Here is a 19,175-nt window from a genome sequence, read left to right as displayed (position 1 = left end):
AATTCATAATGTATTCAATGTATAGATGGAGAAGTTTGAAACATAAGCATGATCTAAATCCACAAACTTGCTCTTTAATGTCACTTAAACTGATCTTTGAGTTTCTAAATCGATTAAGGTTATTTTTCTTAATTTGCACACAAACTTCGTGTTTAATGAAAGTATCTGAATGTAGCCAATTACTGCCACCTATTGTTGTGTGAATATACAGTTATAGCACTTCCCTTCACAAATAAATCAAATTCTTTTTTTCACTCAGGGTTTTTTTTTTTCCTTAAAATTGCTTAAAGCTGCAGTATGTAGAATCGGGAGACGCTCCAACCTCTCCTCCTGAACTAAACTCACGGGTCTTCTTGTGAACGCTTGCGTGGACGCACACACTGTGGAACTCTTTGCAACTTTTTTCGCAATAGTCTAGTGACAAATGTAGGGACTTTATTTAGTGTTATTGGAGAGTTTTCTGATGGTTTAGACATCAAAGCATATATCACTCGCTCCTATGAGCACAGTAAGAGGCTCACAGCCTTTCCTCACACACAAGCATTGAGCCCAGCTGATCAGAGCAGACAGACACACACTCCACATCTCACTACAAATGAATTGAGTCTGTTCTCTCCACCTTAGATAATGTTTCTCTTAGATTTACAAGTATTTATCCCGTCTGTTCTCACACTCTCTCTGACTCGGTATGTGGGGCAGACTGTGCTTGGACTGAAAGCTGATTACGCACAGTCCGTCGCATATACACAGTCAGAGGGACTTCCGGGGGGTCTGTTCCTCCCGAACATGGTTGTGCCTTTATTCTGTTGCTTCTCCATCTCTGTCTTCCTTTTTACCCTTGCTTTTCCGTGTAACTGCTGTGCCAAAAGGCACATGAGAGACTTCTGCTGCCACATCCGCCATTGAACTTTCTCTACTCTCAGATGAAATATCAGCGAATAGAAACGCCTAAAACAGCTCATGGATCGCTCTGTTGGTAGAAATATCTCTGATTGGCTGAAGTCCAGCGTCACGCTCCTGTATTTCTAAAGCTCATTTACAGGACCAGAAGAAGGAGAAGAGATTCACTGTCTGCTCAGAACACTATGGATTACAATACGCTCAGACAATTATGGATTTTTGACAAAATGACTTACATACTGCAGCTTTAAACAAAAAACAAAACAGTACCAGTTTTGTGGCCCAGTATTGAGTTCTGACCCACCAGTTGAGAACCCCTGCTCTAAAACTTGAATAAAGGCTAATTAGAATCTACAAAAGTCATAAAAGCACAAAATATCCTGAACATAAATCGATGAATGGAGATTTTAGACGAGTGCATGGGATTGTTTTCTTGCTTTAAAGGAGGATCTGTTTCCTCAGTGGATCAGAGAGCTGATGGTCAACATTGAAGAGGCAACAACCCATCAACTGGTAGTGGAGTAAAGCAGCTTCACCAGCTAAAGGCCAAGCAAGGTAAACCTGTTGGCCACACTCAGTGATGACATCATGGGGAACGCTGAATGTAGAGCAAGCGTCCTAGAGCTGGCACTACTACAAAGTAAAGTCCAGTTGCAATGTCACTGCTGAGTCATTAAAAAAACAGGACAGGACAATTTATTTTTTTATTTTTTATTTTCAAAGTGCTTGAAGAAAACATGGGTTCACATTATGCATATATGTATTTTCTTGATTTTGACTAGTGGAAATCATCATAAAAAGTGTTTCCTCCCTGCTGACAAAGCGGCAAAAGAAGTCTTTTTTTTTTTTGTCATTTAGTATCCAATACAGAATTTAACCATAACCCAGTCAACCTCATTAATCCATTTGCTGTGGGTGTGTTTCTGTTATCAGTGCTGGTACAGGCTCAGAGTTTGGGAGTGAAATACATTTTTATTCAAAAAAAGGTCAAAAGTTTTGTCAGATTTACAAAATAAAATTCTAATTTAATCCATAGCTTGTCTCCTGCTTCATCACTTTAGATTAAGAGAATAAAAGTAGATTGAGATAAATTACAAGCTTGATGTTGATTCAGAATACGAGTGATTTGTTTGTGTGCTTATTGTAACTGAATATTAAATTGAATTCGTGACATTTGAAAGAGGGTATTTTATAGTCTATTAAAGGAAACCTTTAGTTTGGATGAGTGGTATTTTAATCCATCTACATACATTTAGGGTAAATTGTGGCTTACTGGGAGCATAGTACACTCTAGAGTAATTCAGATCGATATACACACACACTGATACACAACTGCAGCAATTTGAGTAACTCAGAAACCCAGCGTGTCTTCACTGTTGGGATGTATGTGGCACTGATGCCACCAGAGAGAACATGAAAACTACATATTCTATTGACTTAAATCATCTCCACTTCTGTTACTTTAATGTGTAAATCAATACAGGCTGTGGACTTTAGTCTTTACAGGAGAATGATTCACTCCTTCTACCCCCCTTTGTCAGTTTGTCTCAAGTCTTCCTGAATGCCCCCCTACCCGTGTCCACAATAACATGTTGGGTTTATTGAAGTTGCTCCCTAACCACAGGGTTGTATTGTGTACCCGTGACAGTGCTGGGATGGACTGCAGACCAGTATGGGGTGTGCTTATCTTCTTTGTAGCCAGCCTCACTGTGATCAGGCTAGATGGAATTCTCAAAGTGTGGTCTGTGGACCAGTAGTCAGTGAGCACCAAATAATGGTCCATTGGCTAACATAAATGAAATGATGGTTTTTAAAGGCTTCCTGACTAAGGAGAATGTGTAAGCTCCACAAACGTCTTGTGCACATGGCCTAATTTAAGATATACGTAAGTAAAATGATGACTTTTTTTAAATTTTGGAAGAAAATAAAAGGGTTACCAGAGAAAAGTGCAGGGTCAGTTGGAGTGCACAGCATGCCTGGTGCTGGTGCCTTTACCACACATCCAGTAAGATGTGGAATGTGGCATTTGCCACAGATAGTTCCAACAAATACTACACAAGAAAAAACAAGCAGTTACTCCAGTCTTTCTTCAGACAAACATGTTGTGACTCCAGCAGGGAAATCCATAATGTTAGGGTTAAGCAATCTGAAAGCGGAATGATCTTGTTTATCTGTGATGAACCTTCACCAACAAGATTCAAAGGACAAATAAGATTTTACTTCAAAACAGCGTCACACACTCAGTGGGTGTTACTTTTTCAGATAAGTTGAACAAACAGCAAAGTTTTAACACTCAGAATCTTCCATCCTTTAAGGCTCCGTTGAATATTTCCACTTGCAATTTTTTATTTGAATTATTTACTCAAAAGCTGTCACCTCAATGTTTCCATGACATCAAAGGAATAGCTAACGGTCAGTAATGCAACCGACCGAAAACAAGTTGTTTTGAAGTACTGTCACTGTATGTTCCCATGTCAATATTGACGACAGACCTTGTGAACCTGGATCTACGCACGTCAAATGGGGTCATCCACTGCCTACAGCCGCTTTGAAGAAAAATATTTTACATCCGTGGTCACTGTGTCAATCATTAACCCTCTCTGAGGCCAGATCCCTATATAAATACAGCAGGTTTAGAGAATCCCCTTTAGAGGAAAACCAACCTTAGGAACGCAGATTTAGGTGACAACACAGAGAAAGTCATCAGACTGCAGAAGATGCTTGGACTACAAGAGAGATTGACCTTTGTGGCAGCGGTGACTCTGGCTGTCTTGGCTGTGGTGGGGTCATCCCCAGTGGTTGGACCGGAGCCCATCCGCTGTGCCCCTTGTTTGCAGCAGAACGTCTGTCCGGCCATCCCTACGGAGTGCAGGCAGGTGCTGAGGGAGCCTGGCTGCAGCTGCTGCATGGCCTGCGCTCTAGAGAGTGGGGCTTCCTGTGGGGTTCACACCGCCCACTGTGCCGAGGGTCTCCGCTGCACTCCAAGGCCTGGTGAGGCCAGACCACTCCATGCTTTGACCAGAGGACAAGGAGTCTGCACTGAAGAAGTGGACCAAGGTAGGCCTTTGCACTTTAGTTGATACACTTACACTTAATTTGTTAGCAGTAAGAGATTTTTGCCCTTAATCATGTAAGTTATGTATCCATTGCTTTTGTTATAAAATGCTAGATATAGAAGATGATGCTAGTAGTTGCATGAAGTTGCACCCATAATCATGAAGTATTGAACGCAAGAACATAGTGGATGACTCATTTCTAATGAATATTGTGTGTTTTCCATAAAGTTGCACATGTACACATTAAAGGCTTGTGAAAATGTAAATGCTAAATTTTATATTGGCACGGGACAACAGAAATAAATCTATTACACACTGGAACTTGAAGCTGTTTGATCCAAAGCTTTCGGTTCAGAAAGATTCTCAGGTGGTGTGGTATGGTTCACATTAGGGACCTTGTCTACATCAAATATATCAGTTGTATGATACTTTTCAGTCATGAAAATGCCATTATTTCTAGCCTCATCAAAAAAAAAATTTGTTTCAAAATGATGGCAACTCACTCTTTAGAAGAAAATGAAACAAGTATATTTATATGTCTGGTCTTCTCAAACAAGGATTTCTTTTGATTAATTAATTCCACAAAATGAAAAACACGTTTTTTTTTTTTTCCTGCTTTGCAGAGGAGGCCGATGGATTTCCTGATCATGGCTCCCTGCACTACCTGCTGGGCCTGAATCTTCCACTTGATGAACAGGACACGGCTGAAGGCCAGGAGAGATTCAGAGCCAAAGTCAACGCCATCCGTAGCAAGCTGGTCCAACAGGTGAGAGAGAGCAGTCAATCATCACTCATTCCACATGAGGGAGCACTTGTGTGTCTGGTGACTTGTGCAGTTTTGTGGTGTATGTGAAGTAGTGTAATGTGCTTCTGCACAGGGTCCCTGTCACATTGAGTTGCACACAGCACTAGACAAAATCGCCAGCTCTCAGCAAAAACTTGGAGACGAGTTCACAACGTTCTACCTCCCCAACTGTGACAGACACGGCTTCTTCAAGGCCAAGCAGGTGAGACCAGTCCCACATCCTGACCGTTTCATTCTTAAATTGCTGGTTGACTTATTTCCATCTCTGTTTCCTTTTTAGTGTGAGTCATCTCTGGTGGGACCGCCCGCTCGCTGCTGGTGCGTCTCTTCTTGGAATGGGAAGAGGCTTCCTGAATCTAGTGACCTGACTGATGACTCAGAGTGTCATCAAGAAGTCACGCACTAAAGCCAAGACTCATAGTTGGACACAACACATCACTTTGGTGCATTACCGTGGGTGTGGGTCTACGTTTAATAGGGGTGGGATGATATACAAAGTTGAAGATACAATAACACAACATTTTGGACAGGGGAAAAAGAAAAGAAATATAGCTTGAAAAATGTATTATGCCTTTATTGGACTTTAACCCTGGGCATATTTGCATATACTTGGTATTACCCTTTCAACTCAGGAATATAAAATAAACACTAACCATTCTTTGAATAACAAGTTTTGAAACTAGAACAGTCTACACAGCCTAGACTTATGTTCTTTGTCAACAATAATGGCATGTCTACATTTTCTGGCAGCATTTGAGAACTTTGGGCATGGACTATGTCTCCTTCAGTTGAAATGACATACTTGTTTGGGACAGATGTAAAGATGTGCTCCCCACCCCACCCCCAATATCAAAAAACCACCTGTACCGTTGACGATGCATTTTGAGAAGTTTTAATATCGTAATATCTTGTTGCATGATATATTGTCTCACCCCTAATGCTTATCCATTCTTTAGACTGAAAGTTATCATTCATTGGCATGCTGTATGCATCACGACCTATTTATTCACTGCTCTTGTATTCTTAATGCCTTTAACAACTTGTCAAATTCAGTTTTTTTAATGTTTGCCTTTATTTTCCTAAATATGGCAACACTGTGTACATTTGTTTCTGACTAAATAACTCCATTGCTGCCTAAAGCCACAGGTCCAACACTCTGCCAGGCCTATTTCAGAGTCTTCAAAATCGTTTTAGAAAAAAACAATCATTTAAAATTACCGCACATGGCACCAAACAACACAGCCGCCCATTCATCCAACCTGCTGACGCGGTCTGAATGTATCTCCGTTGGTGTTTCCTCAATTGGTATTTGCTTAAAGTGCCACAAGTATGTGCAAGGCGGTTGAGCACAAACATATCAAGACTCATCGAAGCCGCGTTGAGGTTTGGGATGGGTTATTCAGCGATTTGTCTACCTCTGCTTGTCTCTGTAGGTCCACAGGTTGAGCAGAGGATTATTGAGGCCTCTGCTCTGCTTACAATCTCTCACATTAGGGATACCATATTTTGTATTATATGTATTTGAATATTTATTACAATCTACATGTGTTTGTTTTTTATGTTGAGGTAAGTTGTAAATGCGTTTAACACCTCAAAATTTGTGGATGTGCATTAAATTGAAACGTTATATAAACACTGTCTGGTTTTTATTGTGTGCTTTACAAACTAGAAAAAACATTTGATTTGATTTTATACTGCCTTTATTAAGTAAAAATAGACCTCTGAGGGTTGCATTGTACAGGCATACAGCATTTACCATAAACTAGTGCTAAAAAGTATCACTTACTACATAAAGAAAAAGAGTAGTTTGAAGCCTTTTACCTCAAATACTCAGCTTATCCAAGGTGACAACAGAAAAAATAACCACAGCTCAAGTGTATCTTCCTGTTTGCTGTTTTAGATCCAGCTACACATTTTTTTTTTTTTTTTTCCGCACCAGACTTGGCTGAACATTCTTAACTAGGGAGATGGAAGACACTGGAAAATAAGACAATGTTCAAAGTCACTCCAAGTAAGGCACAGCAGAGCTTATATGCATGTAAGGACTGTTGTGAATGCATATAATGTCATAACAAGCCACATGCATACAAATAATTACATATCACAAGCATGTACCCAAATGCAATTGTGCGTAAATAAACAGCTTTTTCAACACTGTGACGTTCTACAGTCAGAAAAAAAAGGCCTCTGACAATAAATCATTCATGTGTCTCGTCTTCAGAATGCATTCCACTTGGTGAGAGCCGCACAGTAGAAGTAGAAATCGCGCAGGAATCTTTTCCTTCCTCTTTCTCTTTGCCCTCCCAAAGGTCCCACAGCAGATAGAAATAGCATAAGCTCGCCTCCGGCTGAGCCATCTCTGTGCCTCTCCTCCAATATCCTCAGTGTCTCCATTTGTTTACAATCCTTTGCATTCACTCCCAGCCTCCCGCCCTTCCAGATCACTTACTTCCTATTGGCTCTGTGAGTTGTAGAGCTGGGTGTCTCCTCGCTCTTTCCCATCAAAACATGGCAGCGGCTGCCCGTATTTGTCCACACACCAACAGAAGCCCCGCTTTCTGCCTTTGGATGGGCGGCACTGAAAGGAAACAGGTGGAATCACATGAATGTGCAAATCAAGTTTGAAATTTTGCAATATAAATAAAAAACTTTGAGATTAATAGTCAGCTTTTGCTGAGAACAAGCAGCCATACGTTGGTATTTAGGCCTGCTTTAATGGTTTTTACTCCTGTTACACACGCACACACACACACACACACACACACACACACACACACACACACACACACACACACACGTTAAGAGACGTTTAAGGTAAACAAAAACCTGCTAAAATATTTGCTTAGTCCAGTTAGTGAACAACTGAGCACCGAGATCTATTTTCAGAAGCCGGTGGCCAGTGCGAATCATCTGCTGCTGATTACACCCCACGGCTCCAAATTATGGGTGCTGCAAATGACTTAGAGAGTCTGTGGAACTACCCAAAGGCTGTTATTTTACTGCCAATTTTACTAAAGGTCAACCTCCAGTCTATTAAAACATGCAGCCATTCGCTTCAAGGGCTAAAGCCACGGCAATGCTGCACCTCAGAGAGTTAGAGATGATTAGTGAGGAGGACGTCCCCATTTCAGTCTGATATGGAGTTCACAGCTGACTCAAAGAGAGGCTCCAAAATCTAATATGAAAACGACATTTAAACACTGTACATAAACAAGTGAACATGGAGAGACTTGTTGACCTAATTTCTTCAAGACTTTAGCAAAATTCTCACATAAAAAATGCATCTGCTTCAAGCATGTAATCATTATTTTCTTTTTGAAATAAACATTTTACAGTTAACAGGAGCTTATGCAGAGGCCTGTGTTAAGATCTATCTTTCCAGTAGTGGGCTTCACCTAACCACACATTCGCAATTAGGGAGCAGCTGTACTACAAAGCTGGATATTAACACGTTAACCCAACGGTTTCCAATCTGGATCAGTGGGCGCTAACATTAAATGGGTGGAGTTTGCAGCGTCTGAGCAATTGCAAACACGGAGAGACCGTGTAGAGCAACGTACGTAACTACTGAGATACAGACAATTATTCTTAAAAACGTGAAGAGTTCAAATCCATAATCCAAGCCAAAAACAAAGAAGTGGAGTGAAGGAATGCTACTGTAAACTGCTACAGGTAATGCCCTAATTAATTAGATTATAGAATAGACACTGTCAATTTCATTTTATTTTGACAGACATCTTTCTAATCACGTACATTTTGGGTGCAGTCTATGGCTCCAATGACTCTAGTGAACCATGTGAAAGGGACATGCTGCATTCATACAGCTCAGTAAGGCTACATCATAACGTGGACTTTATTATTTGTATTTCATACGACTTGTATTATCTTACAGAGCCCTAATTGCTTTGTGTATAGCAGCGCAGCATGTGTTTTTGCTGACGTTGCAAACAGTGTGCATATGACTATCTATCCGCTATGGAGAGCGTCCAACAGGTAAATCTAAATATTCTTTCTCCCCTGTCACCTGTCTCAGATTTGCGTAAAGCAGGGGTCACCAACACGGCATGCCCGCGGCCACCAGGTAGCCCGCATGGACCATGTGAGGTGTCCTCAGAAGCTCAAGTCCCCAGGATTCAAACTTACAAAGATAAACATATATGACAGATGTAGATAGTGGCCTACTCAGTAAAGTTAAATACTGCTGCACCTGATAAAGTTTAGCAATAAATTACCTTCTCTAAATGTTTATATTATATTTAGGTGCTGCAGATTTGGTATATATATATATGTATATATATGTATATATATATATATATACATACATTTATTTTTTATTTTTTTAAAACGAGAGGTGGATTATTGTAAATTAGGACACAAATGTTACATGCTAGACGATCAATTAAAAGTGGTTTCTTAGTAGCTAGTAAAACAGGATGATGATAATTGTCGATGCAATGTAATGAAAATGAAACAATTGCATGAATTAGGAGAAATAAAGTGTTGCATGTTGAAATTTAAACATCTCTTACCTTTTAAGTTACTGCTAGCCTTCCTTTTTATCTTAGCCTCTAATAAAAGTGTGAGCATGAACGTTTAGTGCTTTTCTAACTGGTAGCCAGTGTTGGGCGGTACTTGCGTTATCGCCCCAACGTTACTTTTGACAGTAACTAGTACTGTAACGCAATATTTTTAAAAAAAGAAATAACGCCGTTACCGTTACAATATGGTGTGTTTGTCCGTTACTTTGCTAGCTGCAGTGTACTTCCTGTTTACAGTGACGCTACATATTTTTGCAGGACGCCGTGCCAAACATGGTAAAACCGTAGAAGAAGAAGCATTGTCAGCGTGTTTCTGTTTACATCACGTGCGCCAATCATGGCGAGTCAATGCGAGAGCAGGACGTGCTTCTCAGAGTGGAAATACACATATTATTTTTTTCTCCAAAACATGCATCGGTGAAGCTAAGCTAACGCTGCGTTGGTGGACGTGATGGAAGCCTCTGCACTGAAACAACAGCGTATGGATTTTAAGGGACTGTGACTGTTATCCAGGGACAGGTCAGCCAAACTATTGCACGGTATGTTGTTGTAAATATGCAGTCTGTCGCTACTGCTGAGTCACTGCTAACAGCAGCTTGTTAGCCTGATATGTTTAGCATTGTGTAGCTGAGAAAAATGCTGTAAATTAGTTTTTCCACATTTATTTTTCTAAGCATTTTCAACATCAGAATTTGCACCTGGAATACGCACAGCTTACTTTACATTACTGTGCTAAGGCTTTACTTTTGGAGCAGTTGTTTTGTGTTTCATATGCACATCATTTATGGTTGTTTTATAGCAGTTTTTGTAAAGCAGAGTTGGTCAAAATGTATTCCTAATGTTATTCAGATTGCTTTCATTTATTTATTTTACAAGGTTTTTTGTGTTTATGTTGAACATTATGCTAGTTTTTGTACTAAAGCTGTAAGGGAACATTCTAAGGCTAAACAACCGTTTTATGATGCTGAAGCCACTTTAATTTTTGATCTTTGATTCTGAATAATATTCAGGTTGTTTTGTGTTTTATTTATTTCACAATTCCTTGTAACATTTTCATTTTCTGCTGGTCTCAGGGAAATAAACTGGTATTGAAAGAATACTTAGTGTTTGAGTCAGATTGGTGTTTGTAAAGACTAATACTGAGCAGAGTTTAGTTCTGTTAATGTAAATGATTAGAAACTGTAGGGTTGGATACAATAACATTTCATTTATCAGAGGCTTTTATCCAAAACAATGTTAATACAGGGGCACAGTTGATCAACAGTGGATTATTATATTATTACAGCAATGATATGAAGCTGTATGGACACAAATGACCCAAAATAAATAATACATTCTTTAATTCTAAGTAACTCAGAAGTTACTTGTTCCAGTAACGCATTACTTTTTGGTGTAAGTAATTAAAATAGTAACTTGGAGTTACTTTGTGAATGAAGTAACTAGTAACGGTAACTTTTTTCAGTAACACTGCTGGTAGCCCTATGAACCATACGGTGCCTATGAAATAGCTCAGAGTTTCAGAAAGGTTGGTGACCCCTGGCATAAAGAAATTGATCTACTTATTTTCTTCTAAAAATGAGGTCATTTTCCAAGAGAACTGATTGATCAGGAGGAAGTGCTTTTATACTCGCTGATTACTTATCCAAAACTTAACCTTTTTTAGCCGTTCAGCATCAGTTGCCATGGTGATTTACCTCGCTAAGACACAGTCCAAGACATGCAGGCTTAATCCCAGAAGTTAGTACTATCAGAGTAAATCCAGCTTTGCAGCATGTGGCCCAGGTTTTTGAATAAGACTGAACCAAAGCCTGCAGCCACTCCACATAAACAAGGACAAGGAGTTCTGTGTTGTGATATTGGTTATGAGATGATTGCAGGACAGTGCATGTCCATTAAGCAACAGGGGACTGCTCCAGTATATAATAAGAAAGGCAACCTCAGAGATGCAGTGGCACGGGAGCTTTATGTGTCTCCATGTGAATGGGTCAGAACCCCTCATTTAATACAACCTGATCGTGGGTGAAAACCATGTAAGCGTTGGGATATTTGCAGCTCTATTTTTGTATCTGCATCTTTAAAGTCCAGCAATTATGGGGTGAGCACAGAGGGTGCCGGTGGCCACCTTGATGTCTGTCTCCCTGGGAGGGTGCCCGTTAAACGGCCGTCGTCCCAGCCGTCAACCCCACTGGGGTTTAACTGTGCGGTTCTTGTTTCCAGAGTCAGTGGCTGGAGTCCACCTCACTGGTACAGTGATGGGGCTCTAATAAGTACCAATGAAAACAGGACGACAACATTGAATATGTAATTGGGCAGCAGGAGGATGAAAGTTTGTTCCCCACAATATTTTAACCTGGAAACCTACTTCATTTAAAGGGTTTAAAGTAAGGCTGCTCTGGGGGAAAGTGTTGCCAGCCAATACCCATCACAGGCCATGTGATGTATTGAAGATTTAGCTTTTTAATTTTACATGGAGCCCTATTTCTCATGTAATTATTCTATATGTATAATAGGGAGGCCACCAACTGTCATGACACAGTTTTGTCTGTTTACGCCCTGGTGGGCTCCCTTTTCAGTTTTTTCTATCAATGTTTTCGTCTTTTTCATTTTTGAGTAAACTGGCTACTTTTTTCTCTAGTGTCAGCTAACACACTTTTTCAAAGCTTCAGTTCTAATAGAAAATAAAGTGTGTTGATGCGTGTGAGTGTTGACCCAGACCTACTGCAATACCTTTCATAGGTCAAACTCTAGAAAGAATCAATCAGACAGAGGCGGATCACGTTTAATAGCGGTGTTGTTTGGCCCATCACTGATAAGAACAGCAAATATTAGTTTTTACCTTGCAATGCTCAAATGTTACTACAAGTGATGAAAATGTGTTTTTAGTGATAAAAAACAGTTGTTGGTGAATGTAGCTGAGTTTGTTAACTTTTTTCCATTATTTGTTAGACGTTATTGAATGCTACTGAACAGCCTTTTGTTCATTCCGTAAAAAACAGTGATTTAATTTCATGTGGTTTCTTAATATAAATCTAAATGTTATGGTGGTCAATTAAACATTGAGTACTATTATTTAAATGTCATATTGTTGTATTAAAATAAACATGTGACCGATTGTGCATGAGTGCTTCCTTAATTGCACTGATGAAGATAACGTTGGTGATTTTTAATTACTTTCAAAAGCAAAGCAGAGAGAAGTGCTTGTTTTACATGATTTTGAGAATTAATTTTATATACTTTTTTTCATCTTTCAAATTTGGCTCATTGGTCAATGACACATGTTTCTGTGGTGTGACAAACTCAACACTTTGAAGACTAGCTAAACCCCCAAAGCACTTTTTTTCTGCTGAATATAAATGTGTTTGTGTATGAAGTAGTGCTGTTGATTGATCCTGGTCCAACTCATAGCTAACCTTACCTGCAAGATGGATTCTCCGGGTGTTCACAAACACCAGAATCTTGTGCTGTTCCCACCTTTGCCTTTCGAAACCAAACCAAACCGATTAGAACCAATCATGAGCTTGTCTTGTGGTTTAGGGCTGGATATCTAGGTGTGGTGAAGGCAGAAGCGCCGAAACAAAACTGGCACCTGCGCAGTTGTGAGCAGAGGAGCTAGCTGGGCTACCGCTATTAGCATAGCTCTGAATCAAAATAGAAAGATGTCAACGCAGGAGGATGATTAACGTGCCCTTAACTCGGATACTCGTGTTGCAAAAATGGCAAAAGTCACTCAATAACATAATGACCGCAGCATTACTATCCCAAAAGAACGTTTTCACCAGCGGAGCCTTGTTGTTGTTGTAGCAGCGTCTCTGCGGCATATGCTGATGACATCATCATCATTTGCTACCGTGTACGTCAGATATTTGTTTGGACCAGCAGAGGGCGCTGGTAACCCAGCGGTCGGTTGGCATGCAGAAATTCTTGCAGTGAAGAAGAGATGCTATGCTATGCTAGCAGACAGAGCTAATAAAAAAATGTGACTTTTACAGATATTCACGTAATATTACAGATATTTTTTTGGTGCTAAAGGGGTAAGGAATCATTTATGAACACGTTTAAGAGTAGAAGGCGGCCAGAAAGAGAGTAGTAGGAGATTCCGCCCGCCACCTCCTCTTCTGGACAAGAGAAGGATAATATATAGCGCCCTCTGCTGTTTAAAATAAGTACTGCGATTCAATTTTTACAGTATCGATATGAACCGTATTACCTAGGAATCAATTTTTAACTGCCTTACGATTAATCGTTACATCCCTACACTAAGCAGCACACGCAGAATACACCAATACTATCCATCAGATTTATCTTATTCTCATTTTATAGCCTTAAAAGACTTCTGTTAAGAAAAATTTGAGTTTTGATTCACTTTTTTTTTCAATGCACTTAAAAATGACTGTAGACATCAGATATATTGTCAAAAGTGCAACTTCATTGCTGTGATTGTCCTCAAGAGTTAAAAAGTATAGAACAATCCCAAAATAAAAAGTAAATGAGGCTCCGTTATTCAACTATTTCAAGCTTTAACCAGGTTTAAACAAAAGTGCAACAACAACTTCACAGTAGCTTAAATTTTCTGATTAAGAAATCAGATAACTACATTTTTTATAACATATAACATTACAATTAAAAAAATAATAAACTGTTCCCTTAGCATCTCAGCATAGTGCGAATAAAAACATGCCTGTGGCACACATATAGCCTACTCAAAGGGTAAACAAATGTAAACAAAGAGGGGGCGGGCTCACATCGCGGACGGAATGCAAAAATGTGTGAAAAAAACTGTGGTGGGGGGGAAATTATATATATATATATTTTTTTTTATTTTTTTATTTTTTTAAACTCAAATTTGCAAAATGAAAATTGTTTTTATCTAAAAATTTGATAAATCTATTAAATCGATTTTTTTGCCCAGCCCTAACTTCTGTATTGTTATTTATTTATTTTTTGCTAAGAAATGATTAGTGGGTCATTTGCAAACCTCCAGCCTACCTTTGGGGAGACACCCTGATTCCCTAACCCACTTATTAAAGAATGATGATGTTTTAAAAAAGTACTTTACCTGCTTTCTTTTATAGAAGCCCTTCTTATCACAGTTTGGTATACGGAAACCTCTGGGGTTAAGAATGCTGGCAATCTTAAGGGTGCTGAGAATGGTCTCCATCTCTCTGCGACAGGGACCCTACAAAAGAGGAAACAGTCAGATCCAACGTATGCAACTTCGGTTAGTGGATATCTATGAAGATTATACAGACACTTTATTACATATACAGTAATTATGCTGTATAAGGCAGTGGTTCTCAAACTTGAAGTACCCCCTTTCTTTTATTTCTGAATCGAAGTACCCCCTTTGTCCAACTACAACATTTTCAAAATGTTGTGAAAAAACAACTATAGAGCATAATGATGGAATGAATAAGTGATAACACACATTTTAAAGAATCTCATTTTGTAAATAAGTGAAATGAAACAGTATTTAGTGCCTCATGAATAGATTTATTTTTATAGTTATTATTGATTCCTGGTGTGGGACCAAGACTGATCCTTGTATTTTTAGTTATGTTCTTATTAAGAGCATTTCCATCCTGAATGTTACTATTATAATTTTTAACAAAAAATAAACATTATAAAACCCCATATTTTAAATGAAGTGTCTATAGTTCTGGACCCAGGCCTCAGACAAACCTGACTATACAAGTTCTGGCACTTCCTGTGCGCATGCGCAGTTGAGTCACTGGACCTTTTCTACATAAGCGTATTGTGCCTGTGTTACCATCATGTTAGGATGGCCTAGTGGTCTAGGCGCTAGATTCATTGTGGGTTTGAATCGCACTTCTGACTTCTTTTTATTATTTTTTTTAACATATTTACGCTGCAAATTCCACCTTTAAAAATACATATATGAAAAAAAAAACATTTTAGTGTGTTTCCTGGGTTAGGGTTAGGGCTAAAATAAAACTAGAGCTTTCCTGGGTTAGGGCTAAAATAGCTCGAAGGACACGGGTCTGGACCAATAGCAAGACCTTATTTTAAAAGCTTTCATTTGTTCATATTCCATTCTCTCTCTCTCTCTCTGTCTCTCATTCTCTCTCTCTCTCTCTGTCTCTCTTTCTCTACCCCCTGTAGTGCCATCGTGTCTCATTTGAGAAACACTGGTATAAGGGATAAGGTCCATTTCAAAAAGACAAAAAAGCAGCCAAAAGGCTTTAAGTGCTACAGCTCCAGTCGCTAATCTGAGCTGCAGGTCAAAGCACATTACTAAAGTGTGCTCCCGACTCTGGCCAAAGTAAAGATCAAAATAGCAGCAGGGCTTCCCAACAGGCCTTCACACAGGCCAATCCATCATTCGCTGGCTCACAGGGCACCCGGCACGCGGACGCCTTGTGGCAAAACAACCGCCTGATCCAGGTCAGCCGCAGGGCCGTGGTACCCACTAGCTGCCATGCCATTCTACCGCCAATGATCCCTGCCAGCCGTCAGCACGGCAACCCAAAGTATGTCATCACCCGCGGAGAGAGAAAAACTCAAAACACAGAGGAAGAAGAGAAAAACATTCCTTACATGTACTCTGGAGACTGAAAAATAGTGGCTGTGGTACTTACATAGTTGGGCTCCTGTTTGGCCTCCAGAGAGAAGTTCAGTGGGTCTGAAAGAAGTCCAGGTAGACCATCCATTTTAAAGCTCTGGGTTCTCTTCTGTTGGTCCCTTCTGAGGATATCCGACTTGGCAGAGGGGAAAAATGGGTGAGCTGCAGGCCACAGTGATCCAGGGGTTCTGCGGGTGCTGTATGAGGTTTGACGACCTGAACCAGTGGAATTTCGCTCCTCGTCCTGAGTCTCGGCATTTTCCACTGAAGTATGAGAACAATGTGTTTATTCACAAACAAGATAGCTTTTTCTGGAAACTGGAGCTAATTTTGTGAAAATTTGGGATTTTCAGATCAGCTGAGGAATTTTCCATGACTAAAAACGTTTAGCTTTTAAATTCCAAAGGTTGTGTGAGTTCAGAGACAAATAAAGTGTAATAAACACTTTCACAGACTAAAGATGCTCCAATGTTTGCCAGAATGCCACTCCCTGAATCACCCACTGTCACCACTGAACATGAACGTAGGCACTATGACTGGTAAAATCACAATTCACTGAGGATTGTTATTTTAAACACTTGGGTGTGATATTTAAAGAGGTTTTGTAGTAACATTTTCAAACAGATCATTATTAGACCAGATGCTTCTCCTCAAACTGGCACACTGCATTAACAATGCTGAATATTGGTCATTAACACACACACACACACACACGCACACGCACACGCACACGCACACACACACACACACACACACACACACACACACCTTTTGTTTTTTCCATTTTTCCTTATTTGTTGTGTTTTATTGCTTCAGAATCTACTCTCATACTCATGAGGGTTTTTTCCCCCTTACATTATATTTTCTTCTCTTAGATGATCTTGTTTTATCCTAATTAACACCTAATTTTAAAATGTGGTGCATATTTTCCCAACGATTGTGTAAGACAATACAAATCACTGTTTATAGAACTGACAATAATTAATTAAAGATTGCATCAACTTACTGTAAATACATGTCATAGTATTTAACTCAGTGACTACTCACACATGGTGCAAATACATTAAATAATAACAAATTGTGCAAAAGTTGGGTGGACCCTATAACTCGACCATATGGCTCGCCCAGAGGACCCCGAACCCCAGTTTGAGAAGCCAGTCTAACAGAGTCCTGGGTGGTGTGATGAAGGTGTTACCTGGCAGTTCATTGAGTGGAGGAGTGATGGTGTGTCTCCTGTCGGTGGAGTTCGCACAGACGCCCCGTCCCTCCAACAGAGCCTGCAGCGGTCTGCTCTCCCCGGGCTGATGCTGACAGCTGAGCCCGGAGCCGCACCTCCCGGTGTACACCCCGCACGGCTGGCCCGAGCTCAGCGCACATGTCAGGCAGCAGCCGCAGCCCGGCTCCCGGACCCTCTCGGTGCAGTCCTTGGGTAACGGCTGACAAAGCAGCCGCGCTGCAGCGTTGCACGGTGGGCATCTGATCACCGGTCCGGTCGCACCTGACCTCCGGGTGAACGATGCCAGGACCAAAGTCATGCACAGTGCCCGAAAGTAGGAATCCATGGTGTCATATGAGCGCCGTTCCTCTGGGATGACTCAGCACCAGGCAGTGTCTCTCTCATCCACATAAAGCACAGGACACAACATCTCAATATATATAGAGCTCAATGACTGTAGTCACACCCCCAGGATCTGCTGGTGTCCCACTGAACTCCTCCATCCTGTCCACACAGAAGCAGCGCTACATCACTGCAGATACACACACAAAACACAGACAACAAAAATAAGAGTATTCATAAATATACACTTAACTTGAGTTTAAATATAATGCTGACTCCTGAGTGTGTGTGTGTGTGTGTGTGTGTGTGTGTGTGTGTGTGTGTGTGTGTGTGAGGTCAGACACTGATTTTGGAAGAAGTTCACAGTCTCTTCTCCTACTCAACTTAAATGCATTCCTTCTTTTATTTATTTATAAAATTGTACATGTGACTCCATCTGATAGCATACAGCCTTTAGTTCATCCTCCACACTTGGCGAGCCTTTACAGGAACGTTTTTTGTAGTTCTATTTTCAAATTCCCATTAAAACATAACATTGATGCACCATATGACAACCATACCAACGCTAATAAAAATCAAATGAGAAAAAAAGGAAGTGGAGGAACACATCACCATATCCCACCGCTGTACCATCATTATAGCACAATACACTGTACATAACTCCTCTATGTTCATGGACCATTTTGTTCAGAATACTCTAATCCTATTTATTTGGCATCTGATATATACACATCTACACACAAGTAATTACCATATACAAGTTGTTTAATTTTATGTTCTGAAAAAAATTAGATTACTTATGTAGAAAAAAAAAATCTATCCATCCATGCATCCATCCACAAATAAAAATAAATAAATAAGACGAACACAGATGAACATTGTACTTCACGAGTTAACGAACAGCTTCAGCTGAAATCTGTAGTTAGGCAATTTTAATATGACAGTTAATAATTATTACTTGTATTCTGTGTCTGATACATAGAAATAAAAACACTCAGCCAAATGGAATGTATCCATTTATAGAGAAACACAAATGGATATATTTGGATTAATTATTAATAAAGCAGTTATGTTTTGTTAGTTTTGTGGTTTCTTTGTTAAAAAGAGTAATTGCAGCCTTTTGAAAGTTTCAATATTTGAACCTGCAATCCACCATTTTGTGTGTGACATCACTGGCTGGGCGTCACTCTATGCCCAGTTTTACTTTATGGAGAATTAACTACTTTACAGTTTTAGAGCCTGTGTTCCGCCATCTTGAAATTACGTGATTGATGATGTCACAAGGCCCCACTGCCTGTAAACAGCCCATTGTTTTCTATCAAAGTGAAGCATTCAGCCTTCTTTTTAGATCATTTATCCAGCTTTTTCTGTCAAAATGTCAACTTGTGCAGCTTTTGGTTGCTCTAAAAAACCTGGCAAAGATACCGATGTAACCCACTTTTATTTACTTAAAGAGGATAAAAACAGTGACCGCAGGGGGCGACAGTTTCAACTCTGCATTTTTTTTCTCTCTTTCTTTTATCTTTGCGGTTTCATAGTAGAAAATGAAGCAGAGAAGAAGAGCTCTCCTAAGGGGCCTTAAACAGTGCGCGGCTAACACTGGTGGCTGAAGTTAGGAGTAACCACGGACTGTTGACACATAAACCTGAGGCTAGAAGGGTTTGTGCGTCTTCAACTGTCTGTGAAAGCAGGCTGAATGCTTCATCTAATAGAAAACAATGGGCGGTTTACAGGCAGC

At 40.0% G+C, this 19,175-nt stretch overlaps 2 protein-coding genes across 2 annotated transcripts; one reads left to right on the top strand and one right to left on the bottom strand.

Annotated features, from left to right (window-relative positions):
* Positions 1-1,998: 1,998 nt before the first annotated feature.
* Positions 1,999-5,808, top strand: LOC114479428 (insulin-like growth factor-binding protein 1). Its single transcript, XM_028473097.1, has 4 exons — positions 1,999-3,957; positions 4,580-4,722; positions 4,835-4,963; positions 5,042-5,808. The coding sequence occupies exons 1-4, from the start codon at positions 3,618-3,620 to the stop codon at positions 5,165-5,167; spliced, it is 738 nt and encodes a 245-aa protein (XP_028328898.1). The 5' UTR covers positions 1,999-3,617; the 3' UTR covers positions 5,168-5,808.
* A 32-nt stretch (positions 5,809-5,840) lies between these two features.
* On the bottom strand, positions 5,841-17,508 carry LOC114479427 (insulin-like growth factor-binding protein 3). The gene is made up of 4 exons (XM_028473096.1): positions 17,075-17,508; positions 15,896-16,143; positions 14,356-14,475; positions 5,841-7,339 (listed from the first exon to the last, which is right to left on the bottom strand). Exons 1-4 carry the CDS (start codon positions 17,439-17,441, stop codon positions 7,214-7,216), a joined length of 861 nt encoding a protein of 286 aa, XP_028328897.1. The 5' UTR covers positions 17,442-17,508; the 3' UTR covers positions 5,841-7,213.
* Between the last annotated feature and the right edge of the window lie 1,667 nt (positions 17,509-19,175).

The sequence above is a fragment of the Gouania willdenowi genome, chromosome 17 (assembly GCF_900634775.1).
Source record: "Gouania willdenowi chromosome 17, fGouWil2.1, whole genome shotgun sequence".
NCBI classification, from domain to species: Eukaryota; Metazoa; Chordata; class Actinopteri; order Blenniiformes; family Gobiesocidae; genus Gouania; species Gouania willdenowi.
The sequence above is the reverse complement of the archived record's forward strand: the minus strand, read 5'-3'. Positions and strand labels throughout refer to the sequence as shown.